Source organism: Mobula birostris, chromosome 10 (genome assembly GCF_030028105.1).
Source record: "Mobula birostris isolate sMobBir1 chromosome 10, sMobBir1.hap1, whole genome shotgun sequence".
Taxonomy (NCBI): domain Eukaryota; kingdom Metazoa; phylum Chordata; class Chondrichthyes; order Myliobatiformes; family Myliobatidae; genus Mobula; species Mobula birostris.
In genome coordinates this window covers 53,107,903-53,124,303 of record NC_092379.1, presented here as the reverse complement: position 1 = coordinate 53,124,303, position 16,401 = coordinate 53,107,903, and the positions used below count along the sequence as shown (strand labels likewise).

The window sequence follows — 16,401 nt, the reverse complement described above, 5'->3', positions numbered from 1 at the left end:
CTCGGGTAATTTACAGAGGTCAATTTATCTACCAAAGTTAAAAGGCAATTGTTCTCGCATCATCTGTTACCATCGGCAGCGAGATCAGAGATTTGTTTCTTTATTTACTGGAGTTCCTATTTATCGGGTCTGAGTTCCGCTGCATGCCCACAGTTGGGTGTGGAGAGCTCGGCAGGGTCCGGAAGTCACCCCACCGGCTCCCAAATCATCTGCCGGTGCACCAGGCGCTGTGGAGTCAATGGCCGCAATTACACGGGCGCGAGTGACCGCTCCACACCACCGATACACAAGCGCTGCCGTGTACATTTTAGGCCGGCGGCAGCTCGGGGAGGTTGGTCAGGGACGGGGCTGGGGAGGGTTTATCCTCACCGCGACGCTTGTGGCGCCCGTACCGTCTCTCTCCCCCGTCGGGAACCGCTCCTCGGCATCGCGGCCCCGCACCCCGCCGCTCGGCTCCCGGCTCCAACCCTCCGCCCACTGTCGGTGACGTGACGTCTGACGTCAGGCTCTGGGGATCTGGCCAATCCAAAGTCAGGTTCGCGCAGCGCCTGTCGCTGTGGTTGAGGTCTGCGATCGTAACTCCGGAGAAACATATTTAGCAACAAATTCAGAGTTACGGGAGATTCTGCAGATGCTGGAGATCTTGAGCAACACCCACAAAACGTGGAGGAAATCAGCATGTCGAAGAGCCTTCAATAGGCCTGGAAAGGCAGGGTGCAGAAATCAGAATGAGGTGGAGGAATTGCAATGAGTATAAGCTAGCAGGTCACGGGGGGTGGGGGGCGGTGTGTTAGTGGGAGAGGGTCTCGCTGTACTTCCCTGCAGAGACGCTGCCTGACCTCCTGTTTTCTTCCAGCATTTTGTGTCTGGTATTTACCACAAGCCCCCCCCCCCCGAACAGCAACGTTACCATGCAAGGACCTGTAATGTTGATTGAGGAGGAAATGTTATTTGGGACCTTGGAATTAGTTCTGCAGCTCTGCTTGACACATTTGGGGATCTTTCGTGTCTGCTTAAGAGCCTCTCCCCGGAAGGATGGACTCGAGGAAAGGACAATCCATCATGACATCACTGGAGCAGGAGGCTGCACTGGAGCACAGTATCTGGAATTGGACTGTGCACCCTGTGAATGTTAGAATCATGGAGTTACACAGCATAGAAACGGATCCCTCTCTCTCCCAAACACGTCCATAGCTCTTTACGCTCATCATATTTACATGCATTAGCCTATATTCAACTGATCATTCAAATGTAATATTTACATCTTGTAATTGTATCTGCCTCCCCCACTTCCTCTGGCGCCTGCTTCCAGATGACCCCCCTTCACTCTGTGTGGCAGAACTTGCCCCTCAGTCCTCACTTAAATTTCTTCCATCTCACTGGCATCATATTCTTGATCTATAAGGTGAAGGAATTCTAAGAAATTCCAACAGGATATTGGTAACTGGAGAGAAAATAGATCTGAATAGTTCAAGGAGATGGGTAGAGGTGTATAAGATGCTGAGAGGCATTGATTGTGTGGATAGTCAGAGGCTTTTTCCCAGGGCTGAAATGACTGCCACAAGAGGACACAGTTTTAAGGAGCTTGGGAGTAGGTACAGAGGAGGTGTCAGGGGTAAGTTTTTTTACGCAGAGAGTGGTGAGTGCGTGGAATGGGCTGCCAGCGATGGTGGTGGAGGTGGATACAATAGGTTCCTTTAAGAGACTCTTGGACAGGTACATGGAGCTTAGAAAAATAGAGGGCCATGGGTAACCCTAGGTAATTTCTAAGGTAGGGGCATGTTCAGCACAACTTCGTGGGCCAAAGGGCCTGTATTGTGCTGTAGGTTTTCTATGTTTCTATGTTTAAGGTCAGATTTTGGAACCAAGGTCAGGTTTCCTATCACTGACGGAGTTGTGAAATTTATCATTTTGTGGCAGCAGTGGAGTGCATTACATAAAATCTACTATAACTTGCAAAAGGAAATAAAAAGATATTCACACTACTTAAAAATCTCTCTCTTAATCTATCTATTAAAGATATATATCTATCTCTTTATATGTATATATAGATATATAAAAATCTCTTTCACTATTTATCTCTCCATATCTATATATATCAAGTTCAACTTTATTGTCACTGACTGTACATCAGTGTGTATATACCACCAAATAACATTTCTCCAGACCACAGTGGACCCACACAACATACATTACACATAGCAGATACACCAAAATATTAGATAAGTTAGTAAAGTACTTTTGCTCATGCATGCAGTAAACAGCTCACTGTCCCAGTAATGAGAGCTCAGTGGTGGCAGGGTATTCATTACTTTTTCAGTCTGCAGGAAGAAGCTGTTACCCAGTCTGGCAGTCCTAGTCCTCATACTTGTGTACCTCCATCCTGATGGTAGTGTGACAAAGAGGGTCTGGGATGGGTGGTAGGGATCTTCAATAATGCTTTGGACCCTTCGTCTACAATGCACCCAATAAATGTCAGAAATAGGAGGGAGGATCCTCTCGGTGGTTCTTACTGTCCTCTGTAGGGTCCTGCAGTTTGATGCATTGCAGCTTCCACACCACACACAGGCAGTCTTGATGTGCTCTGGTAGGAAGTTCCAGAAAAATGATTTCAATCTCCTCTGAAATTGTAGAGCCTGCTGTGCCTTCCTGACTACTGAGGAAGTGTTGTAGGTCCAGGTTAGATCGTCTGTTTTTTCACACTGAGGAACATGGTGTTCCATTGCAGAGCCATTGATGTACAATGGAGACTGGTGAATCTGTGCCTTCCTAAGGTCCACAATCATCTCTTTTGTCTTGTCCACATTGAGACAGGTTGTTGTTTTTCTACCATTTCAGAAACCCCTCTCTCTCTTTATATATGCCGACTAATCATTGTCGTCGATGACACCAAACACTGCAGTATCATTGGCGAACTTGATGATACAGTTTGAACCGAGTCAGCAACACTGATGCGAGTCAGCAGCGTGAACAGCAATGCATTAGCCACTCAACCATGAGAGGCACCAGTGCTCAGTGTGATGGAGTTTGAGATGTTGCTACAAACTCAGACTGACTGGGGTCTTCCTGTCAAGAAGTCCAAGGTCCAATTACAGAGAGGGGCGTTGAATCCCAACAAGGACAGTTTACCCACTACCCTCTGAGGGATGATCGTGTTAAATGCTGAGATGAAGTCAATGAACAACATCTTGGCATATGAGCTATCGTTTGCAAGGTGGGACCGGAGAGCTGAGGCTATAGTATCATCAGTGGATACGTTTGAGTGGTAGGTTTACTGGAAAGAGTCCAATGAATCTGGAAGGTAGGATTTTATATGATCCATTACCAGCCACTGAAAACACTTCATTTTTGTTGAAGTCAGTGCCACTAGGTGGTAATCATTTAGGCCCGTTACCGATGCTCTCTTGGGCAGAGAACTATTGTGGCTGCCTTGAACCCTGCAGGGACAGTGAACTGGTTCAGAGTTATTAAAGATGCCCGTTAAGAGCTCTGTTAGCTAGGTTGCTTCAGCATTAAACCTCTTGTAAGATTTTGCATTCAAAGGCATTGGTGTTTCCATCACAGGCTGTGATGCAGCCAGTGAATATATTCTCCACCACAAACATCAATAGAAGTTTGTCAAAGTTTTAGATGTCATGCTGAATCTTCACAAACTCCAATGGAAGCAGGGGTGCTGCTGTGCTTCCTTCATAATTGCACTTACATGCTGGGCCCAGGACAGCTCCTCTGAAATAATAACAGCGCGGAGTTTAAAGTTGTTGACCCTCTCCAGCTCTGACCTTCCAATGAGGACTGGCTCATGGACCTCTGGTTTCCTCGTCCTGAAGTCAATAATCAGCTCCTTGGTCTTGCTGTTATGTCATCACTCAGCCAGATTTTCAATATCCTTCCTGTATGCTACATTGTCACCCCCTATGGCAGTGGTGTCATCAGCAAGCTTGAATATGGCATTGGAGCTGTGCTCAGCCACACAGTCATAAGTGCAAGCAAGATGATCAGGGAGTTAAGCACACAGCCTTGTGGTGCACCTGTGGTGATGGATACAGTAGAGGAGATGTTGTTGCCAACCTGAACTGACTGGAGGAGATCAAAGATCGAACTACACAAGGAGGTATTGAGGCCATAAGCAGTCCTTCCAGGTGAGGCAACTTCCCTTGCAAGTCTATTGGGGTTATCTACTGTAGCTGGTGTTCACAGTGCTGCCTGCTGTACAGTGGTGAGACACAACATAAATTGGGGGAATATCCAGTCGAGCACCTTCTCTCCATCCACAGCAAGCAAGATTTTCCAGTGTTCCAATTCTAATTCCTATTTTGACATGTTGGTTCATGCCCTCCCCTATCGTCACATTCACATTTTTACATTTGGAATGTTTCTTTGAGATCCCCCCTCATTCTCCTGAACTCCAGAGAATACAGCCCAAGAGCTGCCAGACGTTCCTCATAGAGTAACCCTTCCATTCCTGGAATCATTCTTGTGAATCTTCTCCGAACCCTCTCCAATGTCAGTACATCCTTTCTAAAATAAGGAGCCCAAAACTGCACACAATACTCCAGGTATGGTCTCATGAGTACTTTATAGAGCCTCATCATCACATCCCGGCTCTTATATTCTGTACCTCTAAAATGAATGCCAACATTGCATTCCCCTTCTTCACCGCCGACTCAACCTGGAGGTTAATCTTTAGGGTATCCTGCACAAGGACTCCCAAGTCCCTTTGCATCTCTGCGTTTTGAATTTTCTTCCCATCTAAATAATAGTCTGCCCATTTACTTCTTCCACCAAAGTACATGACCATACACTTTCCAACATTGTATTTCATTTGCCACTTCTTTGCCCATTCCCCTAAACAATCTACCTACATCTCTCTGTAGGCTCTCTGTTTCCTTGACATTAGCTTTGTATCATCGACAAATTTAGCCACAAATCCATTAATCCCATAGTCCACATCATTGACATACATCATAAAAAGCAGCATTCTCAACACTGACCCCGTGGAACTCCACTGCTAACCAGCAGCCAGCCAGAATAAAATCCCTTTATCCCCACTCTCTGTTTTCTGCCGATCAGCCACTGCTCCACCCATGCTAGTAACTTCCCTGTAATTCCATGGGCTCTTATCTTGCTAAGCAGCCTCATATGTGGCACCGTGTCACCTTGTACACCACGTCTCATTTGATAGCAGCTCCTCAGAGAGAGTCAGCAGGTGGTACATCTATGGTACTACGTAGGCAAGATAACAACTGTGCATTCGGGTTAGGCAAAATATCCCATTTTTAAAGGGTATTTTTTTGCAGCCAGTGATTGGACTGGCAGCTACTTACACAGTAAGTACCATTAACAAGATTCAGAGAGTCACCAGTTGTATAGATACTGCACGTACTGCTACCCAAGTCTCATCTCATCCCTTGATGTTTACAGGAACATACTTCACCCCATCTCCAAGAAGCAGCTTCAAATCAAGGGGATTATGTAAGCGGAACAAGTGCTACACATGCCCTTACACTTCCTCCCTTACCACCATTCAGGGCCCCAGACAGTCCTTCCAGGTGAGGCGACACTTCACCTGTGAGTCGGCTGGGGTGATATACTGCGTCCGGTGCTCCCGATGTGGCCTTCTATATATTGGTGAGGCCCGACGCAGACTGGGAGATCGTTTCACTAAACACCTACGCTCTGTCCGCCAGAGAAAGCAGGATCTCCCAGTGGCCACACATTTTAATTCCACATCCCATTCCCATTCTGACATGTCTATCCACGGCCTCCTCTACTGTAAAGATGAAGCCACACTCAGGTTGGAGGAACACCTTATATTCCATCTGGGTAGCCTCCAACCTGATGGCATGAACATTGACTTCTCTAACTTCCACTAATGCCCCACCTCCCCCTCGTACCCCATCCGTTATTTATTTTTATACACACATTCTTTCTCTCTCTCTCCTTTTTCTCCCTCTGTCCCTCTGACTATACCCCTTGCCCATCCTCTGGGTTCCCCCCCCCTTGCCTTTCTCCCTGGACCTCCTGTCCCATGATCCTCTCAAATCCCCTTTGCCAATCACCTGTCCAGCTCTTGGCTCCATCCCTCCCCCTCCTGTCTTCACCTACCATTTTGGATCTCCCCCTCCCCCTCTCAAATCTCTTACTAACTCTTCCTTCAGTTAGTCCTGACGAAGGGTCTCGGCCTGAAACGTCGACTGCACCTCTTCCTAGAGATGCTGCCTGGCCTGCTGCGTTCACCAGCAACTTTGATGTGTGTTGCTTGAATTTCCAGCATCTGCAAAATTCCTGTTGTTTGCGGTATTATGTAATTGTTGTAATTCGATACTCTCCTGAAAAAAAGTTGTATTGTACAAGTCCTCTGCTACTGTATAGGTCTAGTTTTGTTAAATGAGTAAAGCACAGAATCAAACAGTATGATTCAGGGGTATAGACCATATTGGCATCTCGCCTTCCAAATGTATAGGAACTCTCTATAGCACACCCAGTGGAACGACTGGTTAGTACATGGCACATATTCATAACAAAGGCGAAGAAAAGTGGTAGAAGTATTAGTTTCCTGAGATAGTGTATTTAAGCAGAAAATAAATGTCCAGATTATTCAAAACATAATGCATAGTGATTACTCAAGGTGGCAAAAAGCAAAGATAAAGAGTTCAGTCTGTCAGCTGATATTATCAATGTCATTCTGACCACCTATTTCCAGATCAGGGGGCACCACTGCCTTAACAGCATGTGGCGTGATTCCACGTTGGCTTTCCTTCCAACTTTAAAGCAGTATAGGTAAATAGCACATGGAATGGACCTTCCCAGCAGGGGCGCCAGGCTGTTCTTTCATTGGTAGGTTCTCACTAGCATACCCCATCTCCCTTCTGGTAGATTTGACACCTCTGCAGCCAGCACCATCTTCTCGGCTTCAAGTAGTTGTTGCTGGGAACCTTAAAGAACTTGTTTTAGTGCTATACAATACTGCAACATGCTTTCACTCATAGTATGGATAGCCATTTGTTTAATTAAATAGGGAGGAGCAACTGGTGCGCTCATGGGCATCCCAATACTATCTCATGTGGAGATAGGACTGTTGCATGGTTTGGAGCATAGCGCATTGTCAGGAGGGCCAGTAGAAACAGCTCTGGACACCTTAGCTCAATCCTGAAGCAGCGGAGGCTACCTCAGTAAATATATTTAAGACAAGGTTGGATAGATTTTTACATAGTAGGAGAATTAAAGGTTATGGGGAAAAGGTAGGTATATGGAGATGAGTCCATGGTCAGATCAGCCATGATCTTATTGAGTGGTGGAGCAGGTTCGACGGGCCAGATGGCCGACTCCTGCTCCTATTATGTTCTTACCGTGCATTTTAGCTAGGATGCATTTTAAGACCCTGTTCAGCCACCTTGTAAGATTGAGAGTGGTAAGGGCACATGAAGATACTTACACTCCAAAGTTTTTGTCAACTCCTGTATAACTTTCCCTGGAAAGTGAGGACCGTTATTTCCTGAGAATTTCTCTGGAATCCCAAACCTAGATAAAAATTCTCATAATAAGAAAAAAGCAACAGTTGCATTATTTCTCTGAGTTGGATGAAAGCTTTTACCCATGGAGATAATAAACAAATAACAAGTGCATATTCCATACATGAACCATACATTTAGGTAACTGCGTAAAGTCCATCTGGAGATGCAGAAAAGACTTCTAGGGGGAGCATCCAGCAGCTACAGATGCCAACAGTATGTTTTGGCAAGTCATAGTTATTTTACTTGCTATAATCGGGAATCTCTCTTTTTTGATTACACCCATCATCCAGCACATAGTGTGTTTTAGTCCATAGTCTGATGCATCACGCTGGAATTGTACTAGTTCATCAAATGAATTTGGCTCAGTAATGGCAGCCTTAACACACTGGAATACCACGTGGCCATAACAAGAATCAAAAAGGATTCAGATCTTTCCTTCCCATGTTATTTCATTCTTCCTGTTGGTATGAAAAACAATTGAAGTAATTAAAAAGCAGGAAAAGATTCATAGATCACTGTGTTTTATTCAAGTTCCGAAGAGCTGAGAAACCCAAAACTTAGAAAGTTTCCTTTCAGTGTCCATTGTCATGTGCTTTTTCGAAAGCATAATGAGATTCAGTGCAATTATTTACAGCAACGCCAGCAGCAAGGATGCAGGCTTTTGTTCAGGTAAAAAGGTTCAGCTGCTCCAGCAGAACAGAAGCGAAGGGAGCGGTACCACCTCTGCTGCTATTTGAGGTGCCGGCATCACTTTTCCAGGAGGATTTTCCACTAAAGAAATTCTCAGTATCAGAAACATATACAACTAAAAGCAGTGTCTGTAACTGATGAGCCAATTTTGTACAGAAATGGCAGTTTTTGTTCAGACATCAGAATATTGTGGTTGACATGGTGTTCTTGTGCACAAGAAAATAAAAAATGTTTTAGTTGTAAGAGTCTGGGCCCAGTTATTTTGATTATTTTATTATTGGTCATGATGGTTACTTCAACAATAATTAACAACACGAATTGTAGCAGATAATTTATATCATTACCCATAATGATGAGACGTACTTGTGCCCCTTAATTTCCATAATTATCCATTGTCACGTGTTTCTCCTAAGGAAGAGTCGGTTTAATTATTTACAACTACACCACTTGCAAGGATGCAGATTTTGTTAAGGCAAAAAGTTCGGCTACTAGAGCGGAACAGTATAGAAGGTAGCTGAGCCACCTTAATCGCTGTTTGAGATGCACACACTGCATTTCCACTAAAAATTTTCCTTGTATCAAATTGGAAGGAAAAGCCACAAAGAAAAATTACACGAGGACTTAGATACATCATGTGGCATTTTACAATGGGTAGAATTAAAATTGCGCAAGTTCTTAAGAAATAATTACTTAAAATAAACAGTGTCACTGTGGTGCTGATGGTGGAGAAGGCAGAAAGCTTTATCAAATTTGTATTGGTCTGAGGGCCAGACTGACTGCAAATAATAAAAAAATACCCCTTGTATACATCCCATTTTTCTTACTGCACCATGTCCACCATCCCAATTCCATGTTTGTTGACGTGAATCAAAGAAAGTCAATCATAAAGAATAGCAATATATAAACTGTATCTACACTGTTCAAAACAAAAATTACCAATTACCAACAGTTAATGTTTGAACCAAAGTTTACAGTGAAATTTTTTGCAGAAGCAATTGCTTTTGAGTTGCTGGGTGTATTTCACATCTTTCCTTTCTTCCTATCTCTGGCACCCCCTACTGTGTAAAGGGAAGCTGTATTCCTCTCAGTTATTTATACATTACTGTACCACAGTCATTCTCACCTACCACATCTACAGTAAACAAGTCGATCTTACTTCAGATTCTGGGCTGGCTACAACTGCCCCAAGCTAACCTTACCTGACTGCAACTTTCACATTCTCACCCCACTGCAGGAAGTTGAGAGAGTGGCCCTAATGTGTGATTACAGCCACCCACAGCAGGGAAGTGAATGGGCAAATACGGGATCAGGAAAGAGTGTGAGTGAGTGTGTGTGTACACATACACCCTGTGATCCTGATCTGTGACCATCCCATTGCAGGGGGGGGGGGGGTGAGAGTGGTCCTGATTTATGAATGTCCCCACACCACAGTGGGGGGGGGGGGCAGTGGGTAAAACACAGAACCTGAGCACTGAGGGGGCATCTGGCCTGCAACTGTCTTGATGTGTCAGGCTGAGGCAGTCAGGGGTGTTTCATCAGGGTGAAGCACCTCCTTATCCTGAGTGCCCACCCAGTGGGCCATGTCGAGAGGTGGCAGTTAAGAGTCTGAGGTAGAAGGCATATAAACAAGTTCTTTGGCCCAGATAGTCCAGACCGAACTCATCCAATTCTTCTAAACTTTCCTGTCCATAAGTGTTTTAGATACTGTAATTCTACCTGCCTCAACCCACTCACATTCTGGCAATCTGTGCCATATAGGCACCACATTGTGTGTGAAAAACATGAACCTCATGTGCTCTTTAAGTCCTCCCCCATCTCAGCTGGAACTAATGTTCTCTAGTCCTACATTCCCCTATCGTGCAAAATGGCTGCAGTTATTCACGGTATCTATGCCTTTCAGTGGGCACGTGGCCAAGTGGTTAAGGCATTCGACTAGCTACCTGAAGGTCGTGAGTTCGAGCCCCAGCCGAGGGAACGTGTTGTGTCCTTGAGCAAGGAACTTAACCACACATTGCTCTGCGACGACACTGGTGCCAAGCTGTATGGGTCCTAATGCCCCTCCCTTGGACAACATTGGTGTCGTGGAGAGGGGAGACTTGCAGCATGGGCAACTGCTGGTCTTCCATACAACCTAGTCCAGGCCTGCGCCCTGGAGAGTGAAGACTTTCCAGGCGCAGATCCATGGTCTCGCAAGACTAACGGATGCCTTTCTATGCCTTTCGTGAGTTTATGAACATCTGGAAGGTGACGCTTCAACACACTGTGCTCCAGGGGAAAAATAGCTGAGGGAAGTGTTCCTTTTCTCACTGAGCATGGTGGTGCATGCCAGAGGTGGTAGAAGCTGATACATTAGGATCATTTAAGAAACTCCTAGATAGGCACGTGGATAGCAGAGAAATGGGAGCCTCTCAAGGTGGAAAGAATTCGATTGATCTCAGAGTAGGTTAAAAGGGTCAGCACAGCATCGTGGATCAAATGGCCTTGTAACAAAGTAAGAAAGCAGACATCAGGAGGCACTTTAAGGAGTCAAAACGGATCTTTAATTACTCAATATCAAAGGAAATATTTACATGTTATTTCTGAGAGAAAAATTACCCATCCTATACCAACATCAGGCATTGTTCTTTGCTCCTCAACTGCTCCCTGGGGTCTCTGAGCAGAACTCCCAAAAACCAACACAAGGCATTTCAGTCTACAGGCCAATTCATTTGACATGTACAGGGATACAGAGAAATCATCACATTAGTTAAAACCATATTCGCCCTTAATTTACACTGTTTAAATAGTCTTCCATAACTATTCAATGACATAATACAAATTTAATACGTAATCCCTTAAAATAACCTACAAACTCGACTATAAAAACACTTGAAATAATAGACTTCCTCCTTACATAAACCGCTAGATACAAAGATCCTACATTACTCATAATTCATAGCTTGATCATAACGGATGGTCGGAAAAACTTGCATAAGTATCTCCTAAGTCAGTGGTCCCCAACCACTGGGCCGCAAAGCACATGCTACTGGGCTGCGAGGAAACAATATGATTTGGCGATATGAAACGATATGAGTCAGCTGCACCTTTCCTCATTCCCTGTCACGCCCACTGTTGACTAACACACCCGCGCCCGCCCCCCCCCCCCCCCAAATCGGCCAGTCCGCAAGAATATTGTCAATATTAAACTGGTCATCGGTGCAAAAAAGGTTGGAGACCCCTGTCCTAAGTTACCACTTACTGACCCACTCTGCAGCCATGTACCATGTGGGGAAAACAACAGGCAACGAAGACAGAATTGTATTTAGAAAATGGGCTTAAAATGTTTAATAAATAAATGTTGAAGTTAAACCCACAATGTTGTCAGTCTTTGCTGGTGCTCACGTCTAGCAGAGATTAATGGACAGGCTTGCTTTTGAACTGTAGAGACAACTCAGCCACATTGCGACAAAGTACATCATTTTAGCGAAACAGTAAACACAGATAAATTTAGCGTGCTTGATGTTAAATGTCCACTGCATTGCTGCAACTGACAAACGTGGGGCATGATTCACTGAATACCTTTGATTGTTTGCTTATGTAAACATCCTAACATTCGAATGGGCAAGGTAGTCTGCGGTGTTCTTCCCAACCTGCAGTTTTAATTTGTGTGGGGGCTTAAGCAACTATCACAGGCCCACACTGTGCTGCAGGGTTCTATGTTCTATCCAAGTCTATCTTTATAACTGAAACCTTCCAGTCCTGGTATCATCCTTGTGAATCTATTTTGCACCTTTGACTTCTCAGTAGTATCCTTCCGATTGTTAGTGACCAGAACTGTACATAAATTCCAAGAATGGTCATCTGTGCAGTTGCAACCCAGCTGCTGACTCTTGCACTCAATCCCCTGACCGATGAGGGTAAGTGTGCCAAACGCCTTCACCACCCCGTTTACCCACATTACCACATACGTGGAGGTCTCTCTGTTCTCCAATGCTCCGCAGGACACTGCATTCACTGTGCAAGTCCTGCCCTGGTTTAACTTCCTAAAATACAACATATTGCACTTGGCTTAAGCTTCACATGCAGCCCTTGGCCCACCTTCCCAGGTGAACCAGATGCTGAACTCTGCAAATACAAATCAGGATGCCAATACAGCTCAGCAGGTCAAGCAGCATCTGTGGAGGAAAAAGGAACAAGTTGATGTTTTCGGTCGAGACCCTGCATCATGAGACCAGACAACAACTCACATCGTCAGCCTCTACGAATGCTGCTGAACCTCAGTGGTTGTGCTCCCTGATTTGTGTGACCATCCTAACAGAGATAAAGGCCATTCTGCCCCTCCAGTCAGCAAGATCATGACTAATAGTGACTGCATGCCATTTTCCTCCTGTCTGACATCCCATGATACCTTTACTTCTCCGTGGATCATCACCTTGTCGTGGTGGAGAAGCTTGTGTGGTCCTGCAATCCCGAGAGCAATGCCATCTGGAGCTATGCTCCTGGTAGCGTCACCCATGGCGGTAAGATCGAGGGTGAGGTCCCTGACAAAGAACAATCCAACCAAGACCTCAACGGTGGAACAGGCGGACGAGGTTACTTTGAACTCAACGGCTGTGATGGCGGATGAAGGCTACAACAAATCCATCAGCTCTAATCGTCGTGGTTTCCATGCCACTGGAATCAGTTGGTTGATTTGTGAAGTATCGTGTGCTTCGTGGAGTGCAACATCAAGTACACGCACAGGCGTCTTCACTCTGTGGGCCACTTCTTCAGAACGAAGACCATCATCCTCGACCTCGTGGGATAGCCACGACGACGATCCCTTTAACATTGGGAGTTTCCCCAATGAAGTTCATGACCTCCCATTTTCCCACATTTGACTCCATCTGCCGTGTTCTTGTCTGTCCCTTCAGCTTGTCCTCATCCCCTCAAAGTCTCCCCACATCTTCCTCAAGCCCAGTTCATTCACACAGAACAGATTTATTTATAATCGATGCAGAACACAAGTGTACCTGCAGTCCCAGGGGAAACAACCCAAATGTGCCCAGTAACCAGGGTCCAAACCTGGATGTGATCAACAGCAGCAACAACTGCAGAATCAGTTCCTGCAGTCACTTGTGAACTCACCGCTGTGTCAGAAGCTGCAGCGTTTAAATGCCCCATGTACAAACCGCACCTTTAAGCTTTTCCTTTAGTATGCGTTTGGCGATGTCTGCAGAGGTGAGACGACTGAGAGAACTTCTTCCCACATTCAGGGCAGGTGAACGGTCTCTCTCCAGTGTGAATTCGTTGGTGCCTTAGTAGGAGAGATGACCGAGTAAATCCCTTCCCACATACGGAGCAGGTGAACGGCCTCTCCCCGGTGTGAATTTGTTGATGAAGCAGAAGGTCAAATGACCGAGGGAATCCTTTCCCACACTCGGAGCAGATGAATGGTCTTTCCCCAGTGTGAATTCGTTGATGCATCAGAAGTACAGATGACCTCGCGAATCCTTTCCCACATTCAGAGCAGATGAACGGTCTCTCCCCGGTGTGAATTCGTTGATGCATCAGAAGGACAGATGACCTTGCAAATCCCTTCCCGCACTTGGAGCAGATGAACGGCCTTTCCCCAGTGTGAATTTGTTGGTGCCTTAGTAGGAGAGATGACCGAGTGAACCCTTTTCCGCACTCTGAGCAGGTGAATGGCCTCTCTCTGGTGTGAATTCGTTGGTGCCTCAGAAGCTCGTACGATCGAGTGAACACCTTCCCACACTTGGAGCAAGTGAAAGGCTTCTCCCCGGTGTGAATTCGCTGATGCGTCAGAAGGACAGATGACCTTGCAAACCCTTTCCCACATTCAGAGCAGGTGAACGGCCTCTCCCCGGTGTGAATTCGTTGATGAAGCAGAAGGACAGATGACCTTGCAAACCCTTTCCCGCACTCAGAGCAGATGAACGGCCTCTCTCCAGTGTGAATTCGTTGGTGCGTCAGAAGCTCGGACAACCGAGTCAACCCTTTCCCACACTTGGAGCAGGTGAAGGGCCTCTCCCCGGTATGAATTCGTTGATGCATCAGAAGGCTAGACGACCGAGTAAACTCCAACCCACATTGGGAGCAGCTGAATGGTCTGTCCCCAGTGTGAACTCGTTGGTGACTCACAAGGCTAGATGACATAGTGAATCCTTTCCCACACTCTGAGCAGGTGAATGGCCACTCCCTAGTGTGAATTCGTTGGTGTCTCAGAAGCACATACGACCGAGTGAACCCCTTCCCGCACTCGGAACAGGTGAAAGGCCTCTCCCCATTATGAACTTGTTGGTGTGCCAGAAGCTTGGGTGACTGAGTTAACCCTTTCCCATAATCAGAGCAAGAGAAGGGCTTCTCCCCGATGTGCACTTGCAGGTGCTCCTGCAGGCTGAAGGAATTCTTGAAAGCCTTCCCGCAGTGAGAGCAGGTGGACTGCCTCTCCCCGGCAGGTATTTGCTGGCCGTTCATCACGTCGCCAGGTCACTTAACGGCCTTAAACACAAAACACTCTGCAGATGCTGGGGTCAAAGCAACTCGAAGGGTCTTGGCCCGAAGCGTTGACTGTTCGTTTCCACGGATGCTGCCAGACCTGCTGAGTTCCTCCAGCGTGTTGTGCGTGTCACTTAACGTCCTTACAGTGGTCCAATGTGCCAGGAAGTTGGATGGCTGAATGAACCCCTCCCCACAATCAGAATGAAATGGACTCACCCTGGTATGAAGTCAATGGTGTGTTGCCAAGTGGGTTGAGCGAGTGATTCCCTTCCCTCTCGCAGAAGAGATGAACCAGGTGCAGATTTGCCTGTGTTCCATCAGGACTGATGACCGAGTGAGACCCTTCAAAGCAAGATGACAATGTTTCCCCAGGACCTCATTGATCAACCAGTAGAAAGATGACTGAATGAATTACTTTCCTCAAATGGAAACAGGTGGAAAGAAGATTTGTATATTCTCAGGAAAATGGATTATTTGAAATACTTCCTCAGTCAAAAGAATGAATGTTTCATTGGTGCAGAAACAAGGATGTGGTGAACACGTTCCCAGTCACAGATCAGGTCAGCTCACCTCCCCCAGCGTGTCACACACGGTCTCTTGTTGCAGTGGGTGTTCCTTTCCCAATCTGCACTGGAGTGATCACTGCCCGCTTCTTCACAGGCTGGAAGAAGTTACACGGCTTCTCTGCAACTGGTTCCCGACCTCACGTCAACAGTTTCTCTCATCGTCGCTGAGAACATCGTCTCTCCAATGTGTCACGGTCGGTGCCCTGCAACAGCCCTCACTCTGATGTAAAACAAACCAGTGTCCCTCCTTCCGCATTCACAGGCTGATGATATTCGGGTGCTGGGGAGCTAAGTGAGGTGTAGACACGCTGTGATATTCCAGTCGCAATTCCTCCACTCTTGATGTCCTGTAAAAAGTTACAAAAATCATCAATAACTACAGGGTAGTAACTCAGTAACTCACTTTAATCTCCTGGGTCAGCTGTGACTCTAGTGGCAGCTCCCTGATTATGACACTATAATTGTAACATTTAAGCATCTGGCCCATCGAATCTTCTCTGCCATTCCTTCATGGCTGATTTGTTGTCCCTCTCAACCCCATTCTCCTGCCCTCTCCACATAACGCATGACATCCTGACACAACAAGAACCTGTCAACTTCTGCTTTAAATATACCCAATGACTTGGCTTCCACAGCCATCCGTGGCAATGAATTCCACAGATTCATCACCCTCTGGCTAAAGAAATTCCAGCTTATCTCTGCTCTAAATGGATGTCCTCTATCCTGAGTCCGTACCTTCTAGTTCTCGACTTCCCCACAATAGAAAACTTACTCTCCATGTTCACTCTATCTAGGCTTTTCACTGTTCTATAGGTTTAAAAAAGATCCATAGAGATTCTGCTAGACTACAGAGTACAAGCCCAGGGTAATCAGATGCTCCTCATACATTAACCCTTTCATTCCGGAATAATTCTTGTAGACCTCTTCTGGGCCCACTTCAATGCAAGCACATCTTTTCTTAGATCGAGAACCCAAAATTACACACAATCATCCCAGTGCAGCCTGAGCAATGCCTTAAAACCCCACCAACATCTTATAAAATTTCAATATAACGTCCCAACTCCTGTACTCAATACATTGATTTATACGACCAATGTGCCAAAAGCTTTCTCGGCATTAACAGCTCCCAAGATGAAGTTGCCTGGGTCTAC

The 16,401-nt window shown here is 45.9% G+C and overlaps 1 protein-coding gene across 1 annotated transcript in view; it reads right to left on the bottom strand.

Annotated features, from left to right (window-relative positions):
• Positions 1-16,401, bottom strand: part of LOC140204035 (uncharacterized) — a 60,027-nt gene that overhangs the window by 11,378 nt on the left and 32,248 nt on the right. Inside the window, exon 4 of the mRNA XM_072270285.1 lies at positions 13,376-15,597. Within this exon, the coding sequence (XP_072126386.1) occupies positions 13,376-14,660 (1,285 nt within the window). The 5' untranslated portion in view covers positions 14,661-15,597. The remainder of the gene's footprint in view (positions 1-13,375; positions 15,598-16,401) is intronic.